The following is a 14,450-nucleotide window of genomic DNA, read 5'->3' as shown; positions in this document are numbered from 1 at the left end:
AGGGCGGCGCTCATCGTCATAATACTCAGCATGCTTTGTTTTGTGATTGTTCATTTTTACATTTACATTTACATTTTAGTAATTTAGCAGACACTTTTATCCAGAGCAACTTACAATTGCATTCATCTTAAGATGGCTACATGAGACAACAACATTTCACAATTGTATTAAGTACATTTTCTTTCAAAGAATTTATCAAACATTTTACAAATATAATGAGTTCATTTAACAGATGCTCTTATCACACCATCGTGCTTTCCGACTTCTGATACCAATGCAGGGTGGCACAAAATGTAAACCGCTCTAAAAAATTGGTATGGGAAAGTATTTTGTGTCTAGAAAATATAAATTGTAGAATTTTGAAAATACTAAATACACTGCTCAAAAAAATAAAGGGAACACTTAAACAACACAATGTAACTCCAAGTCAATCACACTTCTGTGAAATCAAACTGTCCACTTAGGAAGCAACACTGATTGACAATAACATGCTGTTGCTCAGCAAGCTTTCACATGCTGTTGTGCAAATGGAATAGACAGCAGGTGGAAATTATAGGCAATTAGCAAGACACCCCCAATAAAGGAGTGGTTCTGCAGGTGGTGACCACAGACCACTTCTCAGTTCCTATGCTTCCTGGCTGATGTTTTGGTCACTTTTGAATGCTGGCGGTGCTTTCACTCTAGTGGTAGCATGAGACGGAGTCTACAACCCACACAAGTGGCTCAGGTAGTGCAGCTCATCCAGGATGGCACATCAATGCGAGCTGTGGCAAGAAGGTTTGCTGTGTCTGTCAGCGTAGTGTCCAGAGCATGGATGCCCTACCAGGAGACAGGCCAGTACATCAGGAGACGTGGAGGAGGCCGTAGGAGGGCAACAACCCAGCAGCAGGACCGCTACCTCCGCCTTTGTGCAAGGAGGAGCAGGAGGAGCACTGCCCTGCAAAATGACCTCCTACAGAACACAAATGTGCATGTGTCTGCTCAAACGGTCAGAAACAGACTCCATGAGGGTGGTATGAGGGCCTGACATCCACAGGTGGGGGTTGTGCTTTACAGCCCAACACCGTGCAGGACGTTTGGCATTTGCCAGAGAACACCAAGATTGGCAAATTCACCACTGGCGCCCTGTGCTTTTCACAGATGAAAGCAGGTTCACACTGAGCACATGTGACAGACGTGACAGAGTCTGGAGACGCCGTGGAGAACGTTCTGCTGCCTGCAACATCCTCCAGCATGACCGGTTTGGCGGTGGGTCAGTCATGGTGTGGGGTGGCATTTCATGTGCTCGCCAGAGGTAGCCTGACTGCCATTAGGTACCGAGATGAGATCCTCAGACCCCTTGTGAGACCATATGCTGGTGCGGTTGGCCCTGGGTTCCTCTTAATGCAAGACAATGCTAGACCTCATGTGGCTGGAGTGTGTCAGCAGTTCCTGCAAGAGGAAGGCATTGATGCTATGGACTGGCCCGACCGTTCCCCAGACCTTAATCCAATTGAGCACATCTGGGACATCATGTCTCGCTCCATCCACCAATGCCACGTTACACCACAGACCGTCCAGGAGTTGGCGGATGCTTTAGTCCAGGTCTGGGAGGAGATCCCTCAGGAGACCATCCGCCACCTCATCAGGAGCATGCCCAGGCGTTGTAGGGATGTCATACAGGCACGTGGAGGCCACACACACTACTGAGCCTCATTTAGACTTGTTTTAAGGACATTACATCAAAGTTGAGTGTGACATCAAATTTTGAATGTTTTGAGACCTCCATGGGTTGATGAATTTGATTTCCATTGATCATTTTTGTGTGATTTTGTTGTCAGCACATTCAACTATGTAAAGAAAAAAGTATTTAAGAAGAATATTTCATTCATTCAGATTTAGGATGTGTTATTTTAGTGTTCCCTTTATTTTTTTGAGCAGTGTACATTGAAGTTTAGTTCAGCCCAGTGTAATTCAAATGACAAAATACTCGTACTAAAATACGTATAAATATGTTAATAGGTCCTAAGCAAGATTTGGTTGGCAGGCAAAACATTTTAGTGGCCCCTCTCTTAACTGTGGAGAGAGAAGTACATTTCCTGCAATTCTACACATTTTGCCACGGGGAGAGAAAATGCTGCAGTTTTAAAGCAAGTTTTCTGCAAGTCTACACATTTTGCCATGGGTTGAAGAGAAATGTTAGCTTTTTTTTCAAATTTCATGCAATTTATTACTTTTTCCATAGGGCAGAGATGAGAAAATTGCAGTTTTAAAGCTAATTTCCTGCAATGCTACACATTTTGCCATGACTTATGCCATGATAATAGGATATCTGAATGAGAGTGACTAACAAAATCAATGTGGGCCCCCTTTAGGTCATGGCCCCTGGCCACGTGCCCTGCTTTCCCGGTCAGTATTCGTCCATGATAACTACAAGTTTTATAGTTGGCTAGACTCATTTACCAATCTAAAAATTGTAGCTGACATGGCTTATTGAGTGACTGACATAACAGGAGAAAAACTGCTGATGCACAACCAAATCTCAAAATTTCACCTTGTGAAATGTGTGATGTTTTGTAGCTCAGTTGTTGGAGCCTGGTGCTTGTAACACCAGGGTAGTGGGTTTGATTCCCGTGGACCACTCATACATAAAATGTATGCACATAAGTCGCTTTGGATGGAAGCATCTGCTAAATGGCATATGTTATATATTCTAACTTTCAGCAGTCATTTAAGACCCCAACTGAGTTCCTAATATAATATTGTTTTAATATGTCTGCCACCCATACTTTAAAAAAAGCTGCTTTCGACTGTCAGAATGGTGAAAACAATGAATGCTGAGGGCAAATAGAAAGCCACAATTATCACAAATTCAAACCATTTTCACTATCCCTCCTAATGTATAGTGAGCATGCAACTTCAGATTATTTCCCCCACTCTTCCCTACCAGCCAATTAAGGACGTTCTGAGGAGTGCGACCAGAGCCGGTTGAAAAAAATCATAGGCTCAGAGGCTTTGTTTTTTTATAGCTCTTTCATTTCATTCAATTCTATTTCACTTACATGACAGGAAACATTAGCTGAATCTTTTGTAATACCACACAAATGACCAAAATGACACTCTGACACTGACAAACAGAGATCTGGTCTTGAATTCAAACAAAAATAGGCCAGGCCACTGAATCAACACACAGATTGTACAATATTGGGAGGCTATATACACTGAACAAAAATATAAACGCAACAGGTCAAGTGTTGGTCCCATGTTTCGTGAGCTGAAATAAAAGATCCCAGAAATGTTCCATACACACTAAATTCTCTCAAATTTTGTGCACAAATGTGTTTATGTCCCTGTTATTGAGCATTTTTCCTTTCCAAGATAATCCATCCGCCTGAAAGGTGTGGCATATCAAAAAGCTGATTAAACAACATGATCATTACACAGGTGAAACTTGTGCTGGGGACAATAAAAGGCCACTGTAAAATGTGCAGTTCTGTCACACAACACAATACTAGATGTCTCAAGTTTTGAGGGAGCATGCAATTGGCATGCTGACTGCAGGAATATCAACCAGAGCTGTTGTCAGAGATTGTAATGTTAATTTCTCTAACATAACCTGCCTCCAATGTTGTTTTTTATTTTATTTGGCAATACGTCCAACTGGCCTCACAATCGCAGACCACGTGTATGGCGTTGTATGGTCGAGCGGTTTGCTGATGTCAACTTTGTGAACAGAGTACCCCATGGTGGCAGTGGGGTTATGATACGGTCAGGCATAAACTACGGACAACGAACACAATTGTATTTTAACGATAGCAATTTGAATAGGCTGGGATGGGCTACAGGACAATAGGCAAGCAGCTTGGTGAGAAGGCAACAACTGTTGGCGCAATTATTAGAAAATGGAAGAAGTTCAAGATGATGGTCAATCACCCTCGGTCTGGGGCGCCATGCAATATCTCACCTCGTGGGGCATCAATGATCATGAGGAAGGTGAGGGATCAGCCCAGAACTACACGGCAGGACCTGGTCAATGACCTGAAGAGAGCTGGGACCACAGTCTCAAGGAAAACCATTCCTGCAGCGCACGCAAGGTCCCCCTGGTCAAGCCAGCGCATGTCCAGGCCCGTCTGAAGTTTGCCAATGACCATCTGGATGATGCAGAGGAGGAATGGGAGAAGGTCATGTGGTCTGATGAGACAAAAATAGAGCTTTTTGGTCTAAACTCCACTCGCTGTGTTTGGAGGAAGAAGAAGGATGAGTACAACCCCAAGAGCACCATCCCAACCGTGAAGCATGGAGGTGGAAACATCATGCTTTGGGGATGCTTTTCTGAAAAGGGGACAGGACGACTGCACCGTATTGAGGGGAGGATGGATGGGGCCATGTATTGCGAGATCTTGGCCAACAACCTCCTTCCCTCAGTAAGAGCATTGAAGATGGGTCGTGGCTGGTTCTTCCAGCATGACAACGACCCAAAACACACAGCTAGGGCAACTAAGGAGTGGCTCCGTAAGAAATATCTCAAGGTCCTGGAGTGGCCTAGCCAGTCTCCAGACCTGAACCCAATAGAAAATCTTTGGAGGGAGCTGAAAGTCCGTATTGCCCAGCGACAGCCCCGAAACCTGAAGGTCTGAATGGAGGAGTGGTCCAAAATCCCTGCTGCATTGTGTGCAAACCTGGTCAAGAACTACAGGAAACATATGATCTCTGTAATTGCAAACAAAGATTTCTGTACCAAATATTAAGTTCTGCTTTTCTGATGTATCAAATACTTATTTCATGCAATAAAATGCAAATTAATTACTTAAAAATCATACAATGTGATTTTCTGGATTTTTGTTTTAGATTCCATCTCTCACAGTTGAAGTGTAGCTATGATATAAATTACAGACCTCTACATGCTTTGTAAGTAGGAAAATCTGCAAAATCGGCAGTGTATCAACTACTTGTTCTCCCCACTGTATATGACCAATATACCACGGCTAAGGGCTGTTTTTATGCACGACAAAACGTGGAGTGCCTGGATACAGCCGTTAGCCGTGGTATATTGGCCATATACCACAAACTCCTGTGATGCCTTATTGCTATAAACTGGTTAGCACTGTAATTAGAACAGTAAAAAGTCATATTTTTTCATACCCGTGGTATATGGTCTGATATATCACGGCTTTCAGACAATCAGCATTCAGGGCTCGAACAAGGTTTATAAATCTAAATTAATCCCCTTTGCGCATGTGCATAACTATACATAAATCCCAAAGGAGAGTTTGAGTGATGAAAGTTGGACAGAGGATCTCGAAATCTCTGAGGAAGAAACACTTGGATGAAGATTAAAAAATCTAATGTTATTTTCTGGCAATTGTGCCGTTATTATGTGCCATATGTTAAGACTACAAACTGTATAAATGGCCCATTTGCGAGATTGACTTGTCATTTTAATAGGCATAGGCTACAGACTAAAATCTGGGTTTATGATTGTAATTACACTTTGCCATAATTTGCTTAGCTAAAGGCAGGTAGCCTATAGCCTCTGACAGACCTACATCTAATTTCAGATAGTCTACAGTAGCCTGTAGTTCAAAGTAGCAGACTAATTTATGAATGAATAGCAAGGCTATTTTGTAATAAGAAGTGCTTGTGTTTCCCAATAGCCTGCTGGAATAGGCTACTGAGGATGGTGTCATAATTTAAATCACTGAATTAAATATGAATAATAGAAGTGAATATGCTTGTCAACAAATAGTTTGACCTGTAGCCTAATCTGACTATTGTTACCGTCAATCTAATGTGTTCATTATAACACAAGGCTACAACAGCAAACTGAAGTAATAGGCTATTTATTAAATTGGTTTGCCAGGTCTCGGTAGGCTACACAAGTGGCACAAATTGATTTGCAATGACTCCAGGGATATTGTTCCACATAAAAACAACCACGTGTGTCACACCCTGATCTGTTTCACTTGTCTTTGTGCTTGTCTCCATCCCTCTCCAGGTGTCACCCATCTTCCCCATTGTCCCCTGTGTTCTGTTTGTCTTTTGCCAGTTCTTCTTGTCTTGTCAAGCCTACCAGCGTGTTTTTCGTACTTCTGTTTCCTTGAGCCTGTTTTCTTGTTTTCCCGGTTTTGATCATTCTGTCTGCCCTGACCCTGAGCCTGCCTGCCGTTCTGTAAATTTTGCCACTGCCCTGGATTACGGACCTCTGCCTGACCCTGAGCCTGTCTGCCACTCTGTACCTTACGGACTCTGCCCTTACGGACTACCGACCCCTGTCCTTTGCCTGCCCCCTGTTTATATAATAAAGTCCATTATTCGAACTGTCTGCATCTGGGTCTTTTACTGAGGCGAGAGAACGCGAGGGAGTTCCATAACTTCCATTTCAAATTTCCTCTCGGGCTGACCCCAAGACCCAAGAACTGACCATGCATAAAGCCCTTTGCTAGATACCATTTTCTTTTAGCAGTCAACATTAGAATGCAGTTTAAACCACCTCTGAGTGAATTTATGTCATTCACTCTAGTGCACCAAAAGTAATTTTCCAGTGCTTTGTCTCAATTATTTATTTAGTTCTAGCGTATTATTGTTATGTTTTATGGAAAAAGGGTTGGAAATAGGTGTCTCCATAATGACAATCTTTTTAGCCCACCTACAACTAGTAAAAAGTTGTCACAACCGTGCACGCGTGCTGCTCTCTCTCTCAATTCAATTTAAGGGGCTTTATTGGCATGGGAAACATATGTTTACATTGCCAAAGCAAGTGAAATAGATAATAAACACTTGGCTCCCAAGTGGCGCAGCGGTCTAAGGCACTGCATCTCAGCGCAAGAGGTGTCACTACAGTCCCTGGTTTGAATCCAGGCTGTATCACAACCCGGCTGTGATTGGGTATCCCATAGGATGGCGCACAATTGGCCCAGCGTCATCCAGGGTAGGCCGTCATTGTAAATAAGAATTTGTTCTTTAACTGACTTGCCTAGTTAAGTAGTAGAGGTTACATGTTTTTATTGGCAAATAAACAATAAAAAATGTAACATTACACTTCCAAAAGAATAAAGACATTTCAAATATACAGTGTTGTAATTATGTGCAAATAGGTGTATTTGTAAATAAACATAAAGGTTGTATTTACAATTGTGTTCTTCACTGGTTGCCCTTTTCTTGTGGCAACAGGTCACAAATCTTACTGAGATTGCACACTGTGGTATTTCACCCAATAGATATCTCTCTGGCTCCTCTCCCTCATGTCTCAGTCAATAACTGTAGTGCTCTCTCTACACACACACAAACACCTCTGGCCCTCCCCACCAGTCACTCACTCAGCAACAGCATGCGGCACTGCCTGACAGTCAGTAGCAGGTTACAGTGAAATACATATGTTTAAAAGAAAATGCCAAGGCGGCCGTGGTGCAACTTAGAAATAACCCAAAAACCTGCAACATCGTTTTCAAAGTAGTGAACATGGCAACACTGACCATATGTGGTCTCGAGCACGGACTCTTCTCGAGTACTAGGCCTTAAAAACTGCTGGCAAGTAAATCATATTTGCTCGGGCACATTATTTACTTATAAATCTGATTCTTTCACATGGGGGGAGATGTGGGAAGCTAAAAGGCTAGCTTGCTTGCTGTTTTTAGCCCGCTAGGTGATACGCTGCTAGTGGAGTAGCCTACAGCAAATTAGTTGTAAATGGTAGCCATGTGCTGAATGTGCCCTCAGCGCACAGGGGCGGGTGGGGCCATGAGATCAATTTGACAATGGTAGTGGCACACTTGATAACAATGCAGACAGTCTTCAGACACATTTCCAGTCTGAACTAGCAGATGGTTCTGATGGTGCAAAATAACATTATGGCCCTTCACACTTGTTGAAACCAAAGCAATTAGTCTGGTTGTCTCTAAGCAATGAGATCTCTTATAAATATAAATGTCTCAAGCAGGTGCACCTTTTTTTCAACAGGGTCCTCCTAATGCAAAACAAAATAAAAAACCACATCAGAGGTTTTCAGTTATACTATGTGCTTGAAGGATCATTTATCATTTACAAAAAACATTACATTGAATTATAATGTTAAATTGTGGGCCTATGAATCTATGGATTCATTCCAAGTTAACCAATAATAATAGGGCTAGCCTACATTTCCAACATTTGACATTGTGGCATCACATGCACTTTTACTCAGTTTTTAGCACATTCTCTTTCACTGATAGGGCCTATCTTGCATTTTCAATTAATATTTTCAGCCACTGAGTTTATATGGTGAAATAACTTAATATAGCCGTACATTACTGTTTTTAAGACATTGTGCTACACAAGGTAAATGGCAAGCCCCCTATTATAAAACCCTATGCCATAGGTATATTAACTTATCACAGTGAAGAGGAACAAGTTAGAGTATAATAATTTAATAATGCATTGTAATTGTGAATTATTTATTTGTATAAAGTTATGGCTAAATTGTGTTGTGTATGACACAACAGGTGGATGATATAGCCTAAATAAACGGATTGGGATAAGATATTGTCACGTTTAAACCCCCCAATATTTGCGAAGTTATTCCCATATCAATATTATTATTATTGCCATGATGTCTTGTCAGTAGTGGAACCTGCTGAGCATTATTGGAGAGATGCGTAGCTCTGTGTTGTGTGAAGCTACTAGCCTGGCTATATTAGCCAGGTACACTGGACGCGGGATTCAGCCCTCCGGTGTGACGTGGCGCCGACGTCCGCCCCCAGATCCTCATTATCAGTAGAAAATGGGCAGTCCGAGAAGACAAGCGCCGTCCAAAACGTGAGACTCATGTGACAGAGATAGGTCATTGCGAGCGAGAGTCAGGGGTTTATTTAACACGTAGCTCTGTCCTCCCCCACTTTCCCAACGCGCAACCAAGACTAGTGCATCTGCGGGACTCCCTCTTGACTGACTACGTGGAGATCTCCGGGACACTGCTCCCATTATGCGATAAATAATCATAACAACAACAATGCAAATGTAAAATAGATTACTTATCTCTACAAATTGGAGGAAATACTTAAATATTTTTGTGAAAAATTTCAAGGACTATTTACTTTCATTCAATTTCATTTGTGTTCTTGAGTGAAAACATTGGGGGAAAAAGCTTGCCCTTTCCTGCGTCATTTGGAGTAGCTTAAAGAGAATGGAAATGGAAAGGATTCCAAGTGCGCAACCCACCCCCAAGCACCAGCAGGCTGAGCTGTCTGACATGCAAGGGTAAGTTGCTGATGATTCTTCTTGTGCCCTATGCCATGCTTGCCCAATTTATAGTGGCATACATTCGCGTCTCCTGACATTGAGTGCGCAACCTCACCAAACCCACATCTCATTGACTGTCTTCTGGTTTTCATTAGGATGGATTTCCCTATGTATGTATACAAATCCCGTCGGGGAATGAAACGAGGAGATGATAGCAAGGTTGGTTGATATTTTATATATTTTTTTTATAGAATCAATATTGGTGTTTATTCACTTAATTAACTGTTTGTAAATATGATTACAATAGAATAATATTATGATTATATACAATGCTATTGAAACATTGATGTATTTAGATCAATTAGTTGGCCTGATCATTCCGATCATGTGGTGACCTATTTTCCCATATGATGTAATCCGTGGAGTCCATGTTACTGTTCACAGTGCTGCTCGTCAAACTGCTGATGTTGTTATTTAACCTCAATATCACTCCTGCCTTTAGGAAACCTACAAACTGCCTCACCGACTTATCGAGAAGAAAAGGCGTGACAGGATAAACGAGTGCATCGCTCAGTTGAAAGATTTATTGCCCGAGCACCTGAAACTTACAGTAAGTTCCTATTTATCTTGAAGTAGCACATTACTAAAGCGCGATCAAGTGGCTGCTTGGTGGTACTTCAGGTTAAGGTGACAGCCTGACTAACAGGTGAGATCTGTAAAGGAATTTAAAATTAAATAATGAATGTGAGTACTTAAACAAATGGCATTTTTCAGATGTTAACTAAAATTGAACACATTTCCTCTGATTTGTATTTTTATAGATTAAAGAATGTAATATTACACATTAAAATGTTGCATTTGAGTAGATCTACTTAGTTATTGCTTTTGATTGTTGTTGAGAAAGTTTGTGTGCATGTGTGTGTTAGTAATCCATAAGAGATGAGCCCGTGCTGAAAGTAGTGTGTGTTCTTCCCATAGACTCTTGGCCATCTGGAGAAGGCTGTGGTTTTGGAGCTCACGCTTAAGCATGTGAAAGCTCTAACCACTCTACTGGAAAACCAGCAGCAGAAAATCCTCAGTCTGCAGAATGGCATGCAAATCGGTGAGCACACACACACACACACACACACACACACAATAAGATGATTATGCAGAAGCGCATACAAATCAGTGAATTTAAATATAGCTTGTGGTCTCTTGCCTTGGCTAGCTTCAATTTGGATGCAGACCACATCCTCACTAATGTTCAAATGCAGCACAGTGCATTGCTCATCTACTGCATTATAATAACATAATAATAGAATAAGGAACTGAGTCAGAATAACTGCTAAGTTTAGTTTGGATGTGGTTGCGTAGAAGGGGATTTTATACCCATATTAAGATATATTACTTACAAGAATCATGTAAATACGATGAAAGTAGTTTGGTAGTTTCCATAATATTGCATTGTGGCTAGATCTGTGTTTGACAGCGTTTGTGGTGTTGTCCATTCCTGCCTACAGAGCAGTCCTCTCCCAGCCAGGAGAACAGTGAGGAGATCTTCCGCTCAGGCTTCCATGTCTGTGCCAAGGAGGTGCTGCAATACCTGGTCAACCAGGAGGGTCACGGTGACCTTTCACCCTCCCACATGGTCAACCACCTGCACAAGGTGGCCACTGAGGTCCTCCAGGGTCCTCCCCGTAGCCCCTGCAAACCCCGGTCTGAAGAGACCACCATCCACTACCAACATCATCAGGCCCACAGGGAGAAGCCTGCAGGCCAGCCCCCCAAGCCCAGTGAAGGCCATGGGAAGAACTGCGTTCCCGTCATCCAGCGGAGGTATGCCCATGTGGGCGGCGAGCAGAGCGGCAGCGATACAGACACAGACAGCGGCTACGGTGGCGAGCAGGTTGAGCATCTGGCGTCGCATACAGGGTACTACGGCCAGGAGAGACAGCTGAAGAGGGCGCTGGGAGAAAAGAGGGCATCACTTTGCATTAAGCAGGAAGATGAGGCGTGCCACAAACGCAGCCGGGTCGAGTCATCCGAGGACGAGTCTCTCTCATGCGGAGAGTCATCCTCATCCTCCTCCAGTGGCCACGGCAGCTACATGAGCGCCTACTCCCCTCACCAGGCCCAACCTCATCCCCTTTGCATGCCCTTCTACCTCATCCCCCCCTCTGCCGCTGCCTATCTGCCCATGCTGGAGAAGTGCTGGTACTCAGGGGCCATGCCCATGATTTACCCTGGCCTGGGAGGCTCCGCGCAGGGCATGCCTAGTGACAGGCATGCCCCCTCTCCCTCGATCATGATGTCCCCCAGGGGGCGCTCTCCCTCTCCCCCTACCGTAGCCCAAAGCCCCATGGACTCCCCAGCCTTCCTCCAAGTGTTAAAGCAGGTACTTCCCATGAACCTGGAAACCAAAGACTGAGAGACCACTGAGCACTTACACAGAAAAGTGTTATTGAACATAGACTGCTATGCTGAGAGGATACATGGAGGAGAACGTGACCAGACAGTCAGATCACCCACCACCACCCCTCTCCCCTCATCCCAGAAGTCAGAAGACAGAAGGGAGACAGATAGAGCGCATGCAGAAGGGCTGGTCCCAGATCAGTGAGGCATAATCCACAGCTGCGAACAGAAAAAGAGAATAAAAGAAAGAGGGAATGTGTGGATAGAAGACAGCTCAACCTGTTTCCTAATCCTCTTTGAATGTTTGACTTTATACCCCCACCAGAGTGCTGAGTGCAACATTGACATCTGGATATATATACACACACACACACACGCACACGCACACGCACACGCACACACACACACACACGGTTGAATGTATAAATGTAAAAAAGTGGCAGTCCCGTACATGTTGCTGCTGTTGAGGTTTCTACATGCTGTGGACACTGACAGGGCTCAGCTGTACACACACCGTCCTTGTAAACCATGTCACACCAAATGTCAATAGTCACCATTCACCCAAAGGTTGCTGTCTATTTACCTTAGGTCACCATTGCCATCACTGACAATGCGCTTTGCCCCATTCCCTATGACAACAACAAACATCCTGAGTGAAATAATTTCCCTACTGTATGGAGTTAGTGAGGTCATCATGTGACCATGTCAAGTTGGGAATTCACTGACAGTTTAGAGGGACTTTTTGTAATTATTGTTTATACTTCTTGTACATCTCTATTTTTGATACGTGTCCTAGCGCTCGAACCAGAGAGAAAGGTTGGACAGTCCTTTTACCGCATAATAACTCATGTACATACTGTAGCCCTGCGCTGACCCTGATCTGCAATCTGACTCTGCTCAAGTCAAACCTGGAGTTTATCATCCTGTTGCCTTTTACTTGTGAAACACTGATAAAAGAATACATCAGGTGTTTATGAAATGTATTTGGGAGTTGGCGAGAAGTGAATGTATATGTTTTAGCAGAAGATTAGTTTTCTATAGAAAGAGGTACTTTGATATTTTGGGACCTACCAGAAAGATGTTTGATGTACATATTTTGTCTATAAATGTTGACATACATTATATAAGCGTATTAATAAAGTATTTTATCTGCTTGGTTCGTCATGAGTGAGTAGAGTGCATGTTGTGGTGAAATGTATATTCTGGGATCGAGTTCTGCCACAAACACAACAACTGGGGAGAGTTGTTGCAGTCTCCCTGCTTGTCTTGCCCGGCTGGTCATAAGGAGAGACACACTGCTATGGGTGTTCTCTCTGCTTCTGACATACATAAATAAACACACATACAGATACCGTGGTGGTCCCTCAACAATCCGTAAGCTGCAAAGGGCAGTTTTTTATATTTATCTGGAAGTCATTTGGATGCAGAAGCACAAGAATAATACAATAATGTAAATAATACAAATACTGAGCTAAATTATGTTGCAAAAAGAAATTGGGAAATTATATTATTTTATAGTAATACAATTGCTTAGAGAAAGAGATTTTGTTTAACAAGCAATAGTGTTATTCTCTCAAAAAGATGGGGGTTTAAAGAGATTGGAGAACACATTGGGAAGGATCTTAGACCATTCCTCCCATACAGTATCTTTCCAGATCCTAGATATCCTTCTACTGCGCTTATGGACTGCCCTCTTCAATTCAAACTACAGGTTTTCAATGGGGTTAATGTCTAGAGACTGAGATGGCCACGGCAAAATGTTGATGTTGTGGTCAATCATTTCTTTGTGGATTTTGATGTGTGCTTGGGGTTATTGTCTTGCTGGAAGATCCACTTGTGGGGACGTTTCTGCCTCCTGGCAGATGTAACCAGGTTTCTGGCTCAAATATCCTGGTAGATAGTTATAATCATAATGTTATCACTTCATAGTACAGTCTATATAGTTTATGGACAACAAAGAATTGGGCATTGGGTCAAAGATCCTGGTGCAATGATGATTATTAATAAACTGGGATCAAGGTTTAAAGAACTGGTGTACATTTAAGTCAAAGCTGTTGAGTTTATCAACAATCTCAGGGTGATCAATATTGTCCAGTAGGAGAAGTTCAATGTGGGAGCACATAATAGACCGACACAAAGTAAATGCCAGCAGATACGTAATTTTTTACAGCTACCTATGATTTTGATCACACACGGCTGTCACATGTGCAGCCACACTGCTGTCCCTGGGTAGCGCTGAGCTGTGATTGGTGAGTTGATGGGACCAGGAAGGGAGAGATGCTCTGCAGTCAGGTGTACATGAGCATGGTCACTGCTCTTCATGACACACACACCAACCTTCTCTCATATATGTTTACAAATACAGCTAATTTAAAATGACTAATAGAAAGCCTCTGATAGAAGGCCACTGATAAGCTAGGTTTCCATCCAATTGGTGACAGATTTTCATGCAAATATATTAAAATCCTCATTAAAACAATATGCTCATTTTCCCAAGAGAGCTGTGTTTCCATCAAATTGACTTGTTGCGGATAAAAGGCTGTGCGTGATGACATAGTGCACATAAAAATAACTTTTTCAGTTCAATTCCCATGTACCAAATAAAAATACAAGTTAAATGGGTTTCCATCGCATTTTTCAATTCTACTGATGGTTTTGTCACAACAAATGTTGCATTAATAGCGAATGTGCCCACTCTGGTATTGCCATGTGCACTCTAGCCAACAGCTTACAGTAGATAGCCTACCGTGCAGGTAGGCCTATAGCCTAAACTATAAGATTATTATGGACAAAAGAGTGAGAATGTTTTTGATTTGTCAAACGGCAGCCAAGCATCGATCATTATGTCACAAGAATAAGACCCT

The 14,450-nt window shown here is 42.6% G+C and overlaps 1 protein-coding gene across 1 annotated transcript; it reads left to right on the top strand.

Annotated features, from left to right (window-relative positions):
• The first annotated feature begins 8,760 nt into the window (after positions 1-8,760).
• On the top strand, positions 8,761-12,745 carry LOC109895267 (class E basic helix-loop-helix protein 40). The gene is made up of 5 exons (XM_020488891.2): positions 8,761-9,210; positions 9,348-9,411; positions 9,695-9,802; positions 10,171-10,294; positions 10,695-12,745. The coding sequence occupies exons 1-5, from the start codon at positions 9,137-9,139 to the stop codon at positions 11,600-11,602; spliced, it is 1,278 nt and encodes a 425-aa protein (XP_020344480.1). The 5' UTR covers positions 8,761-9,136; the 3' UTR covers positions 11,603-12,745.
• The last annotated feature ends 1,705 nt before the right edge of the window (positions 12,746-14,450 follow it).

The sequence above is a fragment of the Oncorhynchus kisutch genome, linkage group LG1 (genome assembly GCF_002021735.2).
Source record: "Oncorhynchus kisutch isolate 150728-3 linkage group LG1, Okis_V2, whole genome shotgun sequence".
Lineage (NCBI taxonomy): Eukaryota > Metazoa > Chordata > Actinopteri > Salmoniformes > Salmonidae > Oncorhynchus > Oncorhynchus kisutch.
This window is presented reverse-complemented; position numbering and strand designations above follow the sequence as displayed.

Excerpts from the sequence above, each read along its gene's own strand:
- LOC109895267 (XM_020488891.2), top strand. The coding sequence starts at position 9,137 with ATGGAAATGGAAAGGATTCCAAGTGCGCAACCCACCCCCAAGCACCAG. Across the intron at positions 9,211-9,347 it reads GAGCTGTCTGACATGCAAGG|GATGGATTTCCCTATGTATG; the intron begins GTAAGTTGCTGA and ends GGTTTTCATTAG. Across the intron at positions 9,412-9,694 it reads AACGAGGAGATGATAGCAAG|GAAACCTACAAACTGCCTCA; the intron begins GTTGGTTGATAT and ends TCCTGCCTTTAG.